Source organism: Neofelis nebulosa, chromosome 14, assembly GCF_028018385.1.
Source record: "Neofelis nebulosa isolate mNeoNeb1 chromosome 14, mNeoNeb1.pri, whole genome shotgun sequence".
Taxonomy (NCBI): domain Eukaryota; kingdom Metazoa; phylum Chordata; class Mammalia; order Carnivora; family Felidae; genus Neofelis; species Neofelis nebulosa.
Window position 1 is genome coordinate 37,077,471 of NC_080795.1, and position 21,651 is coordinate 37,099,121.

The following is a 21,651-nucleotide window of genomic DNA, read 5'->3' on the forward strand; positions in this document are numbered from 1 at the left end:
TTTTGAATGAACATAAGTTTTCATTCTTCTAGATAAATGCCCAAGAGTGCGACGGCTGGGGGGTTTGTTTAGTGTTTTAGGAAACTACCAAACTGTTTTCCAGAATGACCATACATCCTACCAGCAATGTATGATTGACTCAGCTTTTCCACATTCTCACCAGCATTTGGTATTGTCACAGTTTTTTATTTTAGCATTGTAATAGGTATACCGTGATAACTGATCATAGTTTTAATTTGCACTTTTCTGATGGTTAGTGATATTGAACACTTTCTCATTTGCTTATTTGCTCTCTCTATATCCTTTTCAGTGAACTGTCTCTTCATGTCTTAAGCTGTTTTCTATTTGAATTTTTTGGCTTTTTACTATTGGGTTTTGAGAGTTCTTTAGATTTTTTAGAGAGAAGTCCTTCATCAGATATGTAGTGTGAAAATATTTTCTCCCAGTTGATGGTTTGTTCTTTTCATCCTTTGAAAAGGGTCTTTCTCAAAGGAAGTTTTAATTTTGATGAAGTCCAGTTTATCAATTTTTCCCCTTTATGACAGTGCTTTTCTGTCATATCTAAGTAGCCTTCATCAAGCCATAGGTATTGAAGGTTTTTTTCTATGTTACCTTCTAAAAGTTTTAGAGTTCTATGCTTTATATTTAAATCTAGGATCTAGTTTGAATTTTTTGTATAAAGCATGAGATTTAGGTGCCTAAAGGCACCACATGTAGTGATTCCATAGTTTACATCTAACTGATGACACCAAATAAAAAGTAGTTGCTAAGTAGCTAATACTAAATGTAACTTGCTTTGTTTTTATGTTATTTTGCTATACCTCTTACAATAATATATATAATTGAAGATCATTGTAAATATCAAAAATGTTCAAAGAAAAAAGTAACAGGGAAGTTGGAACCATAGAAAATTAATACAAAAAAGTGTGAGAAAAGTTAAAGGAAAAACTAAACCTCTGTTAAATGCACTTCCTCTCCCTAGAATAAAATGGGAGCAGAAAGGAAACAGAAGCTAGGTGCTGCCTCAGTACTACAAAAAAAAAAAAAGAAACTAATCTGTCACAACAGTTATAAAACCATGCGGGTAGAAGTGCTTTAATGGTCAGCTAGTCCCCTGAATCCTCACTGCGATAGTCCCTTGTCTCCCAAGGCAAATATCCTATAACAGGGAGTCTTAATATCCATCCTTAAATGACTGTGACATTTTCTTATATGATCTATCAAAACACCTTCCGTTTGTTTCCGTCCATTGGCCCTAGTTTTACTCTTTGTGATAACCTGAGTAAGTCCAATTCTACTTCCGCGTAACAGCCCTTTCAGTGTTTGAAGATGACTTTAATCCCCCTGCCACTCACATACACTTGTGTTTTGTTCTCCTTTCTAAACACCCTTAGTTCTTTCAACCAATTTCCTTATTACATGGATTTTAATCACAGGTGCTGTCTAGATGCTTCTGTGGGTAAATCTCAATTTTTATCCTCACAAAGAAAATACTCCTGATGTGACCTGATGAATGTACTTTTCGATGGAAGTGTCATTTCCCAGGTCCCTAAATAGCATTAACAACAAGTCCTGAGAGGTTCTTTTTTTTTCAGGTATTGTTGCTTAAGCCATATCACATACTTTGCAGAATACTTTTGAACATCATCACATTTTGTCTTGTTAGATTTGATTGATTACTTCAACCTCTTAAGATCTATTTCAGTTTTACTTTTCTAGTCCAGGCGTTTTAATTTTATTTCCCAGATTGGTGTCACCCTCAGATTTAATTAGCTAGTTTTTGTGTCTTTAATGATTATGTATTAACCAGTATACAACCCAGATCAGAGCTGCACAACATGCTGCTAGGACTCACGCTCTAGGTCACTATCAATCTTTAATTAGTACTTTTGGAGAATAATCATTAATTTTGTTTGGAATACTTCTTTTTTTGTCAACATTTTTTATTTATTTTTGGGACAGAGAGAGACAGAGCATGAACGGGGGAGGGGCAGAGAGAGAGGGAGACACAGAATCGGAAACAGGCTCCAGGCTCCGAGCCATCAGCCCAGAGCCTGACGCGGGGCTCGAACTCACGGACCACGAGATCGTGACCTGGCTGAAGTCGGATGCTTAACCGACTGCGCCACCCAGGCGCCCCTGTTTGGAATACTTCTAAGAGAGCTGTTATACAGCCCATATTTCTCCATTTTGTCCTTAAGAATATTATCAGAGTCCTTAGTGAACTGCTTTCCCAGGTATCCTCCTGGCTTATTCCCTCACCTTCTTCACAGTGGCTTTCCCTGACAACTCACCCAATTTCTCTATGTCTTTGTACCTTGATTTATGCTCCTTCATATTATTTTCACCACCTGTCATAATATTTTTGTTAATGTATTTATTGACTGTCTCCCCCAATTAGAATAGAAACTCCAGTAAGACTGAAATTTAGTCTATTTTATTAACTGCCACCTGCTCAGTACATGCCATATTGAAGTATTAACTACGTATTTGTTGAATAAACAAAGGAATGAATTCTAGATCTGCTCTGTATACCAGATAGGCCTGATAACTTAATAGTCAAACATGTTACTTTGAATAACAAAGTGTTTTGTAATATACAACTGTTTTAACATTTATGCTTTGACAGTCGTACTACTGTCAAAAAAGGAAATGAAATTGGTCATTGTTTTATTCAGTAAATGTTTATGGAGCAACAGTAGTATGGCAAGCATTGTGCCAAGCACTTGGGATATATCAGATTAGATTTGAAATTGACCACCAGTCAATATAATTTGTTTTTCATGACTTCTTGCTGGATCTTCCATTAATTACTCAGAACATACCCCTTTTATTAAATTTTCTAAATTTTTTTAAACAAGGAGTAAGCACAGTCTCTACCAGTATGTAGATTTGCAAAATCAACATTTTCTTTCCTTTTTATTTTTTTAATTTTTTTTTAAATTTTATTTTTTATTTTTTAAAATGTATATCCAAATTAGTTAGCATATAGTGAAACAATGATTTCAGGAGTAGATTCCTTAATGCCCCTTACCCATTTAACCCATCCCTCATCCCACAACCCCTCCAACAACCCTCACTTTGTTCTCCATATTTATGAGTCTCTTCTGTTTTGTCCCCCTCCCTGTTTTTATATTATTTTTGTTTCCCCTCCCGTGTGTTCATCTGTTTTGTCTCTTAAAGTCCTCCTATGAGTGAAGTCCTAAGATTTTTGTCTTTCTCTTACTAATTTCACTTAGCCTAATACCTTCCAGTTCCATCCACGGCGTTGCAAATGGCAAGATTTCATTCTTTTTGATTGCTGAGTATTTCTTTCCTTTTTAAAAGTCAGAATGACATTTAGTTTTCTCATATACTATCCATTCTGTCCCACAAAGAGCACTAATAGCACCATGGAGGTATTTGCAAGTACCGTAAAACCTTGGTTTGTGAGTAACTTGTCCTGCGAGTGTTCCACAAGATGAGCTAACATTTCTAATAAATATTAACTTGATAAATGAGCAGTGTCTTGCAATATGGTTAATACATTACATTGAACGTTGCATGATCACAGCTTAGCCAATGGTTCTTGAAATTTGCTTTGATATACAAGTGCTTTGGGTTATAAGCATGTTTCCAGAATGAATTATGCTTGCGAACCAAAGTTTTGCTATTCTCAATAACCTGAAATATATATATAATAATCTGAGATTTGCCCTTCTTGACCTTTTCAACATCCTTGAACTTGAGTTTCTTCATCTCAGTCTGGAAACTAAATAGAGAAAACAGAAGCAAAGTACTAGGTAATGATTCCTACTTTCTTCTTTTCACTGATCAATAGGGTATCCTTTCTTGGTCTTTCTTTGATGTGAATAGAATTTAAAATAGTTTGACTTTGTTTAGTTTGTAATTTTTATTAATTTTAGTACATAGAGAGCTGTGACCTTTCTAATACTATTCTTATAAATTAGTAGCATTCTTTTACATGTATCCTGTATGTCTCTATTTTTTACTTTATAAATGTCCCTTAAAAGTCACAGTTTGGGGGTGCCTGGGTGTGTCAGTTGGTTGAGCATCTGACCCTTGGTTTTGGCCAGGTCACTATCCCAGGGTGGTGGGATCAAGTCCCACATCAAGCTTTGTGCTGAGAGTGGAGCCTGCTTGATATTCTGTCTCTTTCCCTCACTCCCTCCCTCTCTCTCTGCCCCTCTCCACCCCTCTCCCCTGCTGGCTCACTCTCATGCTCACTCTCTCTCTCCCTCTCTATCCCTCTCCCTCTCAAATAAAAAAAAAAAAATTCAAAGTTCATCACTGACTCAGAAAAAAGTAAGTTATTTAACCTACCTATCATCTTGGAAAGGCATTTAAATGAAGTATGTATCTTTAAAAATACTCAATAAAATTAAATGGATGTTTACACCTTGCTACCATTTTCTGAAGTAAGTTTTTTCACTGGAATGCTGGCCAGAAGCATAATAGCTGAAAGAAAAATATTTACTACTGATTTAGATCAACTGAGACTTTTCTACTTTAAAAAGAATACATTAAATTTGGTTATCTGTCAGGTGTTCATTAGTGTACCATATATACAAATGAACCAGTGATAGGCTTCTTTGAAATGAAAATATTTATATGTACCATACTTGCTTTCTCTGCTATTCTGTCAGTCTTATGTAGAAAACAGAATACTTCAGGATTAATCTTCAAAACATTTTGCTGGTGATGATTTTATAGTTTTATAGATATGAATAGTATATGTAAATGAAAGTAGCTATTCTAGTAGGGTGGTAGGATTGTGGATGATTTTTATAGTAGTGTGTTTTAATTTCCTCTAATTTTTAAAATAATCTTCTTATTTAAAAAGAAAGCCTTTAGCTTTAAAATGCATGTTAAAATCTTGCATAGTATGGGAAAGTTCTTATTCTCTGTCTTCATGGCTGAATGATTGATTTAAGACCTTCAAGAAATCATTCCTTCCCTCACATTGTTCACTTTTTTCCTGTTGAAGATCCAGATTTATTGCATCATGCCTTTTGTAATGGTATTGTTTGTAATAGAGAAAGGGGAGAAGTATAGCTCCATGTGAAAACCAAACTAAATCAGCTCAGAGAGAGAATTCTGATTTAGGTTTTTAGGTCAGGTTTGAAAAGAGGAAGATGAAGATCTTAGGTGAAAAAGCACATAAGGAGGCAAGCTCAGGAATACATTTTCTCTAATGCTGTGTTCAAACCAACATTTATCCCAGGAGTTTGCAAATTATGGTTCAGGTATAAGGTGAGACAACATCTCAGATTTTTTTTTTTTTTAGAATTTTTCACTTGTAGCACAAAAATAAACTCTACTTATAGTAATGCTTATTACTCTAGCAAATGTGCAACTGGAGTGCTATTTTTGCTCTTAGAAGGTAGGTGGGAAGAGCAGATTGTATTGAATAAGAGCAACCTATATACAAAACACTAATATTAACACATACAGATCACTTATTGTGTGCCAGATATTGTTCTGAGGGCTTTGCTTAGAATAAGGCATTTAATTTTCTCAAACCAGTGATATGGTGTTGTTGTCCCCACTGCACATGTGTGCAGATGGGTCATCTGAGGCAGAGAAATTTAAAAACTTGCTTGAGTTCACACATAATTAAGTGGTAGTATTGGAATCCAAATCTAAATAACCTAGGCTCCAGAACCCGTGTTCTTAGCCACATGGTATATTGCCTTTCACAGTCAATCCAGCGTAGCTCTTCATGTAATGGCACCATATTTTCTCTGGGTCTTTTCTACTTTTTTTTTTTTTCCTTAGACTTACCCTTTTACTTTAATAATGTACGGAAAAATTCATATAGTCTACCCCCTCCCTTTTTAGAGTGGAGCCATAATTTTTTTTAATAATGAATTTATCTAAACACTGAACAAATTGTTTCTTCTATTAAAACTAGTAAAAATGGAAGAGTTAAGTAATTGAAACACAAATGATGTGCTGGATAGAGCTCATTTCCCTCTGTTGATCCTAAATTATGCAGTGTGAAGGTCTAAGTAATTCAAATTAAATGTTTTTAGAGTCCTATACCCTTTTGTCCATAAAATACTATTTCTGTTATTTTGTCTTCCATTTTAAAAAAAATTTTTTTAACGTTTATTCATCTTTGAGAGACAGAGACAGAGCATGAGCGGGGAAGGGGCAGAGAGAGGGAGACACAGAATCCGAAGCAGGCTTCAGGCTCTGAGCTGTCAGCACAGAGCCCGACGTGTGGGGCTCTAACTCACAAACTGAGATCATGACCTGAGCTGAAGTCGGATGCTCGACCTACTGAGCCACCTAGGTGCCCCTTTTGTCTTCCATTTTTTAAAAAAAATAAGGAACCTTTTAAATAGAGAGTTATAAGGTGTTGTAGAATATCTGCATAAAATTTACAAGTGAAGCAAAACTTTAAAGGATATATCAAAAGCACAGAATGTCACCCATAATTCTTCAAGCAGTCCTTGTCATGGACATAAATATGCTTTATATGCTAAATAGACTCTTGCCAACAGATGTGATTCTTTTAGCAGTAAGCATAAATCATATAATAATGACCTATACTATATCGAAATTTTACTTCACAATTGAAGCTTACTATTTTTAGGGCATTATAAATAAGAACATATAAATCTGAGTTGCAAACAATACCCAGTTCCAGTCATATTAGATACCAGTAGTTTAGCAGTTCTTTGGGGTGTGGGTGAATTTTGAAAGCACATGCTATAAAACTACTTGTCTTAAAAAGTAGTGTTTGGTGCATATGCTCATTCAGAATTTAAGGCACAAAATATTCCTGCTTAATTTTTCAAAACTCATTCTCCATTTTAAAATCTGTGATATTATGCTGAACTTCAAGTCAGTATCTATTGCTTCTAGAGTTATTGGGCTCAGCACTCTAGAATTAATAAAGAAACTGATAGAATATATAGAAATAAAATATTAATATAGAACATTTCCTCTAGTCTCATATCTCAATACAATGAATATAGACAAAGAGAGTCAATTCTTGTTTTTTTAAAGGAAAAAATTTTAAATTCAGTTATTTACTCTTTTCCCTTACAGATTGCAGATTTTGGTTTATCAAAATGGCGTATGATGTCCCTCTCACAATCACGAAGTAGTAAATCTTCACCAGAAGGAGGGACAATTATCTATATGCCACCTGAGAACTATGAACCTGGACAAAAATCAAGGGCCAGTGTCAAGCATGATATATATAGGTATAATTTGTTACTGTTGCTCAGAGTTAACTTTGTATAAAAATAAGATTAACCAGAATTTCAAAGCTACGTTTTAAAATGTGATTTTTACTCTTCTCTCATAAGTGTGGCAAAAATAGAGACCACAGTGATTAATATTTTTCAAATAAAAGATTCCTTGCTTGAAGCTACTTTTACATCCTTGAAAAAAATTTAAGGCACATTTTTTGTCCTGTCAATTTATAATATAGTACTCAAAGGTTTTTTTTTTTTTTTTTTTTTTTTTTAAATCATATCTGACATTGATGGAGGAGGGAAGGAAACAGTGTGGTCAACACTTAACACTACAAAAGGAGATAGTATTTAGACCAAAAAAAGTCAATAGAGTAGGGCTACATAAAACCATCTTTTTTATTGCTGTTTATTTTGTGTGAATAATAGAATCATGTAATTAGAGGTCTTTAAAGAATCATCCACAACAAATTATCCTTTAACTTCAAATTTTTATTATAGTAATTTGCTAATTTTTCAAATTGGGTTAATTCCCTTTCAAAACAAACCTGTATATAAATATTCCTGGTCTTGGTTGTATATGGTAGTTCTTTATACAGTATTTCACTACCTTGTCCCTTTCAAAAATGATCTCTCCGTAGTCCGCTTTTAAAATCAGTGCTATTTTAGTTTATTATGCATAGTTAGTTTATAATGTACTGTATGTATATTTTTATCTTAAACAGCTATGCAGTTATCACATGGGAAGTCTTATCCAGAAAACAGCCTTTTGAAGGTAAGTGTACTTTTTTTATTTTTTATTTTTTTTAATTTTTTTTTTTAACGTTTATTTATTTTTGAAACAGAGAGAGACAGAGCATGAACGGGGGAGGGTCAGAGAGAGGGAGACACAGAATCTGAAACAGGCTCCAGGCTCTGAGCTGTCAGCACAGAGCCCAACGTGGGGCTCGAACTCACGGACCGCGAAGTCATGACCTGAGCCGAAGTCAGCCGCTTAACTGACTGAGCCACCTAGGCACCCCTGTACTTTTTTTAAATCTTTAAAAAAAAATTTTTTTTTAATGTTTGTTTTTGAGAGAGAGAGAGACAGGGAGACAGGGTGTGAGTGGGGAAGAGGCAGAGAGAAGGAGACACAGAACTCGAAGCAGGCTCCAGGCTTTGAGCTGTCAGCCCAGAGCCTAACATGGGGCTTGAACTCACAAACTGCAAGATCGTGACCTGAGCCAAAGTCAGATGCTTAACCGACTGAGCTACCCAGGTTCCCCTCACTTCCTTGTTCTAGATGACATCATGTTGCTAAGCCACATTCAGAACTATCTAAATAAAGCCCATCTTATTTTGAATCTGCCTACCATTCATTTTGTGGAAACATACTATAAAAGCATAATAGTTTATCAATTCTGAATCCACTGTATATTGGAAACTATACTGGATTAAGGGTCAGAAAAAGGTAGATTATAATTCTTGTTCTGATAGTAATTAGCTGTGTGATCACGCCACTAAATCTCGAGTCCTCTTTTTTTTTCATTTGCAAAATGAAATTTTTGAATATTTATTTTTGATTCAGTCCAGTTCTAAAATTCTTTATTTGAAAATTTAATTCATGCTTCTTCTGTAATAACCAGCAATCATTAAAGAATAATTTCAAAGTTTTCTGATAATATTGTCCATTTCTTTATTCTGATTCTTCCATTCTGTTCGTAAGGGTCGGTTTGATATGTAACAACCTCAGAATCTCAGTAGCTTACTGAATAAACGTATATTTCTCATTCACATATGATGTGAGTGGCCATCCTTGGCTATACTAGGTTCTCCTCAGTTCTACTTGTGCTCTGCTGTATTCACATTCCATTGGCCAAATCAGATACATGACCAAGCTTAAAATTAATGAGCTGAGGTGAAGCTATAAACTACACCACAGGAGGCAGACAAATCTCAATGACTGGAATATATATTTGTACATATATACTTCTTTAACAGAAAGGGGGGGGTGGGTAATGCATTATTCCCAACAGTTTAAGTTTCCCTCATATTTAAGTAATCTATTAGATCATAATATATTTCTAATAAATGAAATATATTTGTTTTGACAGAAGTCACCAATCCTTTGCAGATCATGTATAGTGTGTCACAAGGACATCGACCTGACACTAATGAAGAAAATTTACCATTGGATATACCTCATCGAGCACTCATGATCTCTCTAATAGAAAGTGGATGGGCACAAAATCCAGATGAAAGACCATCTTTCCTAAGTGAGTGTACAGTTTTAATTTGGACATTTGGAATTAGAAAAATAGTGACTATACTATGAATAAAATATTCCTTGAAAAATTACACAAGTTAGATGGCAACCTTAAAGGTTTTGTTTGTTTTTTTTTAATTCACGTGCTGTTTTTATTTTATGAGATGAGATTAGAGAGATAAGGAGAAGCTGTTGGGCTACCACCAAAAGGTTATAAATCTATTCCAAGTACAATAGAATAGCATTAATATGTGCATTGTATGGAAATGACATGATCTAATTTAAGTTTTGAAGAGAGCACTCTTGTTGCTGTGTGGAAAATTGACTGAAGAAGGGCAGGAGTGGATGCAAAGAGACCAGCTAAGAGACTGTCAAGAGTTTACTAATTAAGGTGGTAATCCTAGATAGAAAAATTAGATAGAATTAAGATTTATTTCAGAGGTAGAATGGATCATCATCTAAATGTAAACATAGAAAATTTTTATGACCTTATGGTGAGCAAAGAACTCTCTGTATGACATCAAAAACAAGATACATGAAAAAAAGGGTAATTGGACTTGGAAAAAATTGAAAATTTTTGCACTTCAAGAGGTGTGATTAAGATAAAGTGAAAAATAAGCCACAGACTAGGACTATAAAAGCAATGAAATATATTTTTTACTCGCAATTTGTGTTCACTGCTTATCATTACTATATTTAAAAAATCAAAAGTTGCTTGTAATGGATTCACATTTATTTCCCAGAGCTATCTGGGAGGGTCTATATCTCCCTTGTCCCCAGTGCCACTTCCAAATACTCATTTCTTTTCCATTCTCTAAAACTTATAGCTCCTATGAAGATCATACCATTAGGCAATACTTACTTTTCTATAGACTTCCTGGCTTTTCTTTATTGTTCTTTGAAGACTTTGACTTTTGGCTTAATGATTTCTCTACCCTGCATTGATCAGTACTTAAAGGAGCCCTCTGCAGATCACAGAGCTGTCTCTCTGTGTTACCTCTCCCCTCTCTGGTACTGTCCTCTGAACTCTATCTGCCTTGGTCTACCCAGACTCTCAGCCCCCTCTCCTCAATTAACTTTCCACTCAGTTGAGAAGTGAGGTCCCACCTTACTTCCCCTATAAGCTGCAGCTGGAAACTCTCTCTAGGCAGCAAGCCTGGGCAGTCCTAGGGCTCACCTTATTTGTTTCCCACCTCAGAGATCTCTGTCCTTTGTTGCCCAGTATCTAGTGTATTGAAAACCACTGTTTCGTGTATTTTGTTTGGTTTTTTTTGGTCATTTTAGGCAGGACGGTAAATCCTACCTATTGCTCCAGAAGTGGAAGTTATTGGTTTCTCTTTAAATTAGTGGCCAAAACTACACACTAAACACTACTTAGCAATTCTATTATGCTTCTCAAATACATCTCTAGTATTCCATTCTCAGAGATCAACTGTTCTTAAGGTGTGGTACAAGGACCCCTGGGGTGGTTGGTTCCTGAGACTTTCACAAGGATTCACAAAATCAAAACTGTTTTCAGAATAAGAAATACTAAGATATTAATTTCCCTTTTTATTCTCATTCTCTCATGAGTACACGGTGGATTTTTTCAGAGGCTAAATCAGGTATGATGGTTGCACTGCTCCGGCAATTAATGGAATGTGTTCTCATACACTCCGATGTTTTAAAATGTTCTCAGTTATAATTTCTAATATAGTAAGTATCAATAGATATGACCCACATATACAAAAACTGGGATACTCAATAATTTTAAAGAGTCCTGAGACCTAAAAGTTTGAGATTTGCTGTCTTACTCAGTGATTATATTGTATTACTGTCGGAGACACACAAGTCCCATTTTTTTATGTTTCCAAAGTGAAGATGAAATTCCATTTCAATCCCCAAAAAAGCAAAGTATAGGGAGAATATTTTCTAGCTTCTATGTGTCCCTCAGCAGTCTTCCTCAGACTTTATCTTCTTTGTTAATTTTGGAGAAAAACTGAGCATGCTTACCTGGTCCCTTCTCAGTTTTTTTCCTTCTTTTAGAAGTCAGCCTATCTAAAGGATATATACATTTTCTGCTCCCCCATGTGGAAGTAGATGTAGACTCTGGCTGAATAAAGCTGTGAATTCTTTCCAAGCCCTTTGGCTACAGATCTAAAGTTAATTTCTCTATTAATCTTTATTGGTCATAAAGGTGATACTTTAATCATCATTTATCAGTTTTTTGTGTAGCTTTTCTTGGTAGATTCTGAGCTTAGGAGAAGAAGACAGGGTTAATACCTTAGCCTCCCTTCTTTAAAAAAATTTTTTTTTTTTTTATTTTAGAGAGAGAGAGAGTGCAAGTGGAGAGAGGGACGAGGGAGAGAGAATCTTAAACAGGCTCCACAGTCAGCATGGAGCCCTATGCAGGGTTCCATCCCACGACCCTGGGATCACGACCTGAGCTGAAATCAAGAGTGGGACGCTCAACCAACTGAGCTAAGCAGGTGCCCCATAGCATCCCTTCTTAAACCTCCTTCGTCCCATGCTCCATCTTCCCTTTAACAGATCACCTGTTCTCACACTGCACTAAGAAATAGAAACCGTAAGAGAGTACTACCTCACAGTTCCACTACCATATCCACAAACTTGGTTGTACTTGTATCCATCTTTCCTGCCTTATCTCTTTTCCAGTGGAAAAAAGTGTCCATATATATACTTAACACAAATGTAAACGTATCGCTTGTGCTCTGGATGCAATTCCCAAGCCCTCTTCAGCTTCTCGTCCTTATGTTCTGTCTCTGTTCTTGAGTGTCCATCTCAGCCTATCTAGTGGGTCATTCAGCTGTCATACAGATATATTCCATTATTATCTCCTATCTTTATACAGGAAAAAAAAAATCTTAACCCCATATCATCTTTCAGTGTCACCTCATTTTTGTGCCCCCATTGAAATCTAAACACCTTGTAGGAATTACCCGTACTTGTTTTCCCTGCTTCTTTCCATCTAATTCAGTTTTTGACAAACTTACATCAGTCTTCTGTTTTCATATCTCCACGAAAGCTACACTGTTGGAGTTACCAAGGATGGTAATGTTAGAAAATCCTGCTTATCTTACTTGGCTTCTCACCAGATTAGACATTCCCTCCTTGAAACTTTCTTTCTGGTTGCTTCAAGACAGAAGAAGCTACACTCTCAGCATCCTCTCTTTCTCAATCTTTTTCACTTCCTCTACTCAATTTCTAACTGTTGGAATGCTTCAGAGCTCTAACATGGATCCTTTACTACCTATTTACTATCTATACTCTCCCGTTACATCATCCGTTAGTGATGCTCAGTTTTATATCCGGAGCCCTAGCCTCTCCCTTTGGCAACAAGTTTATATGTTGTTGTTGTTGTTGTTGTGTCCGGAGCCCTAGCCTCTCCCTTTGGCAACAAGTTTATATGTTGTTGTTGTTGTTGTTGTTGTTGTTGCAGTAGTAGTAGTAGTAGTAGTGATTATGGTTGTTTCTATTTCTTGGCTATTATGAATAATGCTGCTGTGGCTGCTCATATGCAAGTCTTTGAACATGTTTTCATTTCTCTTATATTGGTACCTATGAGTTGAGTTGCTGAGTTGCATGGTAAATTTATCTTTCATTTTTCAGAAACTCCCAAATGTTTTCCAAAATGGTTGCATCATGTTATATTCCCATTTTTGAATTGGTTTATTTGCCTTATTATTGTCAGAGCTCTTTATATATTCTGGGTATAAGTCTTAGCCAGATCCATGATATGCAAAAAATATTCTCCCAGTCTAGGGCTTGTCTTTTCATTTTTCTTAATAGCAGCTTTTTGAAGTGCAAAAGTTTTCAGTTTTTTTGAAGTGCATTTAAAATTCTTTATGGACCCTGTTTTTAATGTCATATCTAAAAATTATTTACCTAACCAAAGGTCATGAAGATTTTCTCCTGTATTTACATTTAAGTGCATGATACGGTTCAAGTTAATTCTATGTATGGCATGAGGTAAGAGTCTAAATTATTTATCTTTTTTAATGTGAATATCCTGTCCTAGCACCACTTGTTGAAAAGATGATCCTTTTCCCATTGAATTGCCTCAGCAACTTGGTCAAAAAGCAATTGACCGTAACTATAAAGGTTTATTTTTAGACTCTCAAGTGTATTCCATGATCTATATTTCTATCTATATGCATATGTAAAGGCTCTTAACAGAGTTGAGTGTCATCAGTTTGGGGAAAAATTGACCTAGGGCCTTATCAGGTAAATATTAGCATTTATATTTTTCAATTTAATGATTAGATCTGAACTCAAATAATTTTTTTTTCTCATGTAGAATGTTTAATAGAACTTGAACCAGTTCTGAGGACATTTGAAGAGATAACTTTTCTTGAAGCTGTTATTCAACTAAAGAAAGCAAAGGTAAATTGCTAAATGAAATAATTGAACTTTAAATAATCATATATAACTCATAGAGATTTTCAGCTTAGTTAAATTCCGTTTTTATGTATCTACTTTTCACAAATACAGGCTACAGTATTAGGGCGATAGAGTTTACCAGAGACTATGAATACTGTTTTCTCTGTCACCAAAGAGCTTTTCCATTTCATTCAAATGGCTAATTCTAGATTTCAGAGACATTTCTAGAACTCCCATATATCAAATGTAAATTTAAGACGTGTAATGAATACCAGTTGTGTACAATGAATGCCCTAAGTCACTAGAGTTTTTTTAACCTATATTTCTTCCCTACTGTTGTAATATATACAGAGTAAAGAAGTCTGGGTTCTTTCACTTCTTTTTATTCAATGTTCTTGGGCTTTTTTTAGATTTATAAAAAGTTAAGCTATAGAATTGTATTAATTGAGACTAAAATGTGTATTTTTTATTGCTTTGTTTTGGTTTGTTTTCCCACTCAAACACTCCATGTTACATAAATCAAAGTAACCATTGCTAAGAATTACTTAGAACAATTGTCTTATTGACTCATTCTGGCTTTTGTAGATCAGAACAATTGAAGACCCCTATTACTGAAACGTTTTCTTAATATTCGAGATTTGAGGGATGCCTGGGTGGCTCCAAGAGTTGGTTGAGTATCCAACTCTTGATTTCATCTCAGGTCATGATCTCATGGCTCATGGGTTCGAGCCCCACATTGGGCTCTGTGCTAATGCGTGGAGCCTGCTTAAGATTCATTCTCTGTCCCTCTCTCTCTCTCTCTCTCTCTCTCTCTCTCTCAAAAATAAATAAACATTTTTTAAAATTTATCAAAATGTATTAAAAAGTAACCATACAGTACTTTAGGGACAAAGTAAGCATAGATGAGCTCAGCAAGTGCTGAGTTTCATTAAATTGCATTTGAGATATAATAATAAAAATAATCCGCTATTAACCAAAGTCTTAAGTTGTGAACAAGCATAGTCTACAATTTATGTATCACTACATGACCTTGATTGCTTCTTGCAATTTGCTGTATCTTTGACATAACCTTGGTTTAAAAGGGAAATGTGTGAAGAAAACGACTACCTTTAACCAAACTGAAAATTGAAGATAGCAGTATTAGTGCCTCTTTTTAAGGCACTAAAGAACTGTGTTTTAATTCTTTTGATAGCTTTTCACTGACCTTCCTACTTCTCAGTAGGTACAGTCTTTTTTAGCACATTCCCGTGTCTCCACTTCTTAGTAGCTACAGACTTCTGTAATGCTTATTTTTGCTTTATCTTTTCAGTTCTCTTTGTCTCCTTCCAGCTTTTTCTTCTTCTGCCAAGCAAAGGTGAATAGAGGAATTGGTTCTCTTGGTTGTAAAGTGGAAGAGAACCGTATCAGTTTTTTTTTTTCTTGTCCCCAAACTACTTAAATACTATGACCTATATTCAAAATGGTTAATTTTGGGGTGTGGCTCAGTCAGTTAAGTGTCCAACTCTTGGTTTCAGCTCAGGTCTGGATCTCTGTTTGTGAGTTTGAGCCCTACGTCCAACTCTGCATGGTAGCGTGGAGCCTGCTTGGGATATATTCATTCATATTCTCTCTCTCTCTCTCTCTCTCCCTCTCTCCCTCTCTCCCTCTCTCCCTCTCTCCCTCTCTCCCCCTCTCCCTCTCCCCCTCTCCCTCTCCCCCGCCCCCACTCACACTGTCTCTTTCTCTAAATAAATAAATTTTTAAAAATTAAATAAACCTTAAATTTTAGAAGAAATTTTGTTTTTTTAAATAAAATAGTTTAAAGTACATATTTTCAAATACCTGAATACCCTTTGATGATAGCATTGCTAAATTAGTAAAACAGCATTACTTTCTTTGGTGTTTTTAAATAGCTATGTTGTTTTCACTCAAAATTTTTTTAAAAAGAAATTCTGTATCAATTCTGTGAAACTAGTAGGGAAAGAATATCATTTCTATTTGATGGATGAGGTAACTGAGGTATAGAAAAGTTACATAATACCCTACGCAGCTGGTTAATGGCAGGGCCAACAATAGAATACAAATTTAATAAGATTTTTCATCAAGAAACTTCTGAAAACAAAGACCACCAGTTAAGGTGACTCGTTTGAGGTTCCTACATTTTTTTCATTTCTTTGAACCAGGTCCCGTAATTTATGTTTTCACAGATAGCCTTTCTTATAAATTAAATAATAACAACCGAACCAAAAGGAGTTTCTCCTTAATATTCCATTTCATTTCCTTCTAGGGATTGATTTACTAGTTCATAAATAACTTGAATTATCATAACTGATTAGTTATGAAAAATAATGTTACTAATTAAAGGATATTGCATTATCAAAAATGTTTCAGTAAGTTTAAAATCACAGAAAAGCCTTGTATAACAGAGACAGACCCAAAGAATAACTCTAAAGGTTCACATAAAAATGTATTTAACAAATGTTCATTGGACTACTTTGTGCAAAGTGCTATGGTAGGTAGATTATATATACAGATGAATAGTTGCTTTTCTTCTAAAATTCCTTACCTGGTAATGGAGAAGACCGTAATAAGTATGAATAATGGAGGGCTGGGAGCAGTTGGCATTATGTTGGTTTGGAGAAAAAAAAGCATACTGATAGGTTTGTTTTTTAAATCACTCACTAGTGATGGCAGTTAATCCAAGATTGCTTTATAGCGATGGGAATAAATCACTAAATGAGTTTAATAGAGAGGTATAGCATGTATGTAACCCATCTGCTTAATAGCTAGTAGCATTTATTGAAGGCTAACTAAGTAATCTTAGGGCTTTTTTGTTTATAATCCTCCTTACAGTATTCCTGAAAAATAGGTATTCTTATCTCCAGTTTGCAGATAAGTAAACTGAGATTAAGTCTCACACCTAAAATCCAATGGTTAGGTATCCTGAGATTCTAAACCAGACCTGATTGGCTACGTAGCCCCATCATTCCATTAGTACCCTCTGCATCCTTTACTTACTCCAGCCCTCAGTTTCTTATCTGTAAAATAATACTGTACTTACAAGCACAGTGCTTAAAATATAGTAAATGCTTAAGAATTATGGATAGATACATACACATACATAAATTGAAATTTATTAAGTACCTAGTTTGTATCACTTTATATTCATTACCTCACTTAATCTCTAAAACGATCCTGCATGTAGGTATTAGTCAATCTTTAAAGATAAATGTGCTCAAGGTAACCAGTTAATATGAGGCAGGATTCAGTTTGTTTCTCTATAAAGTTACTGCTCCTATACTACACTGTCTCTACATTTAGATCATATATCCTCAAATGATGTAACTTTACTTTCCATTTGTTTCGTATAAACATAAATTATGTTAAGTAGATTGTATTTTATTCATAAAGCTTCCTAATCACTTCCAACTAAAGTACATGTATGCATTCATTCCAGTTACAGAGTACTTTGAGCACTATTCACTTATGCGACAAGAAGGAAATGGTGTCATCTCTGAACATACCTGTAACTCATGAGCCACAAGAGGTAAAATTATGTCGATAAACTCAAAATGTGAGAAGAATATGAAAAATCATTAAGTCTTGGGGTGCCTGGGTGGCTCATTCGGTTAAGCCTCTGACTTTGGCTCAGGTCACGATCTCACGGTTCATGGGTTCAAGCCCCGCGTCGGGCTCTGTGCTGACAGCTCAGAGCCTGGAGCCTGCTTCACATTCTGTATCTCCCTTTCCCTCTGCCCCTCCCATGCTCACACTCTATCTTTCTCTCTCTCAAAAATCAACATTTAAAAAAAATTTAAATTAAAAAACAAGTCATCAGTCTTAATTCCTTCCTTAATATGTGGGAAGCTAAAGCTAGGGAGATTTTAGGATTTATTAGGTAGCCCATGGCCATCTCCGGTTTGAAATCCAGGGCTCCTAATTCTCATGCCGTGTTCATCTCCTTGAATCATACATAGTCCTTGCTTTTCTGTTTGCCATTAACTTTCGTCCTGTCATTGTTTTATACAATGAGCAGTATTCCTGTGTGGTATATAGACAAATCATTGATTATAGTTTTACCATTATATTTATCCAAATGTAAACTATCCAATGTACACCCTTATCCTTACCTCCTATGGTGATTACTGGAAGGAAAATGCCATTTGCATGACCATCTAAAAGGAAAGATTTCTTCAGTAGCATTCATTCATATTTCAAGTTAATAATTTCTCCTAAGAATATGTAAAGCTTATTATTTTACATATGTGTTTCTTTAATTTTGTAAGGTATAAATTGTAATAGTTTTGTTCTTTTTTATAGTAAACCAAAAGCAACAACTGTTTAGAAATTGAAACCGTATAACTTTTTAAATGATTTTCTATTAATCTAAATCATTTATCCTCTGCTTACTTTAGGAATCGTGTGGATCCTCTCAGCTCCAAAAAACTAGTGGTTCTACTGGAGCCTCAAAGTCCCTGTCAGCGTCTCAAGACAGTGATTTTTTACCTAGTATGTAAGCTTTTCAATCAGTATTGCTGGCAAAGTTTCCTTTTTTTTTTTTTTTTTTTTAAGATCGTATCATTGGTAAGCAGTCATGGTTTATATGGAACATGTCTTTCATTTGCAGTCGTGACTCATTTTTTTTTAAGTGTCAGAATCTAAAGATGTGAAAATAGTACTGGGATGTTCTACAAATACATTAAAATATTGAAGGCATTGTGTTAGACTCTAAAAAACATATCTTCTAAGGGAAGAGTAATATTTCTAAATAACCATAGTAAAGAGATAGAAAGTGATATGGATGTAGAGCTGTGGTAATACACTGGAAAAGTAACAGTTTTTACAAAGTATTTCACAACAACCTTGTGAGGGAGATATTCCTCATTTTACAGATTTTTAAGATCAAGACTTCCTGGATCACATAGTTAGTAGCTGGCAAACCCAAGACTCGAAGCCAGGTCTTTTGATAAATATTTTCATGTCACTCCACTACACCATGTTGTCATCATGAAGAAATTGTTTCTGACTGAAGGTTGGACCTATAGTTATAAAGATGGGCCTTCCAGGCAAAAGGAACAACATAGAGGCACAGAAGCAAGAAAACACAAAGAACAGTGAGTAGTTGGGTTTAGCTGGTGAAGAGGATATGAATTAATAAAGATAAAAGATCAGTAGGGTAGAGTCATACCATCATAATTTCTAACACTAGGCTAAGCTATTTGGGCTTTTTCTCTTGGGTGGGAAGCAACTATTGCAAATTTTTGAGCAAGGGTGTGACTTGATAAAAAATACTTTTTGCTCTAGGAAGACTCATCCTGTCTAGATATGTGGAATATTTTGGAAGGAAAAGGAGAATGGAAGTGGGGAAACCAATCAGTTAGACTTTTGGCCTGTTACTGCAGTACACGAGAGATTATGAGACCTCAGAGTAGAAGAAGGAAGAAATAGTGAAAGGGATGTTATGGAGAGCACACTGAGGGGCTTTATAGCTCTTCACTTGTGGGAAGAAAGAATTTATAGATCTCCACTTGTAGGAAGGAAGACAAAAGAACTGAACAAGTTATCAAGCCTGGTGACTGGGAGAACATTGGTGCTATTAACAGAAATAGTTGAAACAGATTTTAGAGTTAGATGTGTAATTTTTTAGTGTTTTGTTTTTAATTTGAGGTGCTTAGCAGCACACATGAGGGTGATGTCCAGTGGGCTGTTGAAAATTTAAGACTAAGGCTCAATGAAGACAGAAAATTTAATTACATAGATTTGGGAAGAGAGGTGACGGTTGAGGCCCTGAGATTGAATAGGATCACCAGAGAAGGGTGTAGAAAAACACACATCATAAATAGATTTAGAGGACACATTTAACGTGCTGAAGGAGAAAGAAGACACAGAAGAAGAAATGTGGGATTATGTGAAGAAGTAAAATTCCATAATTTATAATTTACATAAACACAAAAGTATGGTAAAAAACTTTCATAAACCCTTTTTGTTCTAAAATGTATTTACTTGTGGATTAGATTTATGAACCAGCTTTAATTCCAATGAAAATGTAAAGACATTGAATACTATACTCCGTATGATCCAGATGTTGATATTTTAGCTAATAAGAATAGCTAAGGACTATTCTGCCCCTAACGAAGATACTGTGTTTTGTAGGAAAAACTCAAGACTTCTCTACGCTGTATCACTATCCAGTAAATCACAGTTGTGATAGTCACATTTCTGTAGCTCAAAAGGTGACCTGTTGTGATCACAGGACCGCCCCATGCTCTTTAGCAGTAATAAATCCACTCTCAGCTGAGGGAAATTCAGGTAAGTATACAACACTTTGTAAATGATGCCGTTTACTTCACAGCTATATGTTCAGTAGATTTGCCATACAGGAAGTTTTGTCTTTATTTCTTCAACATGATAAATATGTACCTTCTTAAGAAAGAAAGCACTTCCAATCCTGGAAGCTGTGAGTGCTGACATGTAATAATAGGCCCACATGGTATTCCATGAACACCTATCTAGTGAGGGACTGCCAGGAGGAGGTGTGACTTAATATGTTACTAAAGGTAGAGTTATTTTTGTTTTTTTAAAAATATGCAGGTATCTTTTATATTAAATATATAGATAGTTATAGAAATATAGATATCTGCAACAGAGTGGGGCTTGCTCCTATGGATCTATAGCATATAAAAAGGCTTTTTCTGGGAAGGGAACTGAAGGGAAAAGAAGAGAGAACCCAAATATCTGTATGTTTCCTGAAAATTAACAGCATCCCCCAAAGTACTTGTATTTCATATTAGCCTAATCACAGGAAAATTGGGTTTTATTCCTTACTGTTTCTTTTTTCATCCAATTTTTTTCATAGCTGTTTATCTGTCCTCAACTCATTTGTCATCCCTTGCTCTCCTACAGAGCGATTACAGCCTGGCGTAGCCCAACAGTGGATCCAGAGCAAAAGGGAAGACATTGTGAGCCAGATGACAGAAGCCTGCCTTAACCAGTCTCTGGATGCTCTTCTGTCCAGGGACTTGATCATGAAGGAGGACTATGAACTCATTAGTACCAAACCTACAAGAACCTCAAAAGTCAGACAGTTACTGGACACCACTGACATTCAAGGAGAAGAATTTGCCAGAGTTATAGTACAAAAGTTGAAAGATAACAAGCAAATGGGTCTTCAGCCTTACCCGGAAATACTTGTGGTTTCTCTATCACAATCTTTAAATTTATGTCAAAATAAAAGCTTGTAAGTGACTCTCTTTCAAGAAGAAAAGTTATTCTATGAGAGTATTTTATATTTCTGTTGCCTTTATCATATTGTTTTTACAAAATCCACATGAGTATTAGAAGCTTTAATGGAGTTTCTTCCTCAGGTAAATATTAGTCTTCTCCTGTGACATTACAGTTTTGTTTTTTTTTAATTAATATAGTAAAAGTTTGCATTTTGCTAGATAGTTCGATTTGTCTCTTTGGTTAATTGAAATTAGTTTCCAAATATAATGTCATTCTTGTACATAACAATGTCTTACGGTATCATGCATTTCTCATGGAAGCCATTTTCATATTCACTTTCTTTTGGATTATTTATTACTTGTCTCAGATATAGTTTGGCTTTTTGAAATGTAACCTTTAAATTAGAGATAGTACAGCATTTCTCATGCGTAGTCCCAGCTTCAAATCCTCTCCAGAAAAGTTGTTCATTAAACTTTATTATCCAGATTACATTTTTAAATCTTATTCATTGGAATCTCTTTAAAAAAATATTTCGAAGGTAAAATACAAAATATATGAAGAAAAAATGTATCTTTCAACATGTTTCCACCCTCATTTCTAACCGCAACCAAGGTA

The 21,651-nt window shown here is 35.2% G+C and overlaps 1 protein-coding gene across 2 annotated transcripts in view; it reads left to right on the plus strand.

The window, feature by feature from the left end:
• Positions 1-21,522, plus strand: part of RIPK2 (receptor interacting serine/threonine kinase 2) — a 29,480-nt gene extending 7,958 nt beyond the window's left edge. Inside the window, exons 4-11 of one of the 2 annotated variants that reach the window (XM_058698504.1) lie at positions 7,060-7,217; positions 7,934-7,983; positions 9,302-9,463; positions 13,751-13,836; positions 17,270-17,359; positions 18,228-18,321; positions 19,966-20,121; positions 20,716-21,522. In XM_058698504.1, the coding sequence (XP_058554487.1) occupies positions 7,060-7,217; positions 7,934-7,983; positions 9,302-9,463; positions 13,751-13,836; positions 17,270-17,359; positions 18,228-18,321; positions 19,966-20,121; positions 20,716-21,053 (1,134 nt within the window). In that variant the 3' untranslated portion in view covers positions 21,054-21,522. The remainder of the gene's footprint in view (positions 1-7,059; positions 7,218-7,933; positions 7,984-9,301; positions 9,464-13,750; positions 13,837-17,269; positions 17,360-18,227; positions 18,322-19,965; positions 20,122-20,715) is intronic. The other variant, XM_058698505.1, reaches the window with a different exon arrangement.
• Positions 21,523-21,651: the final 129 nt, after the last annotated feature.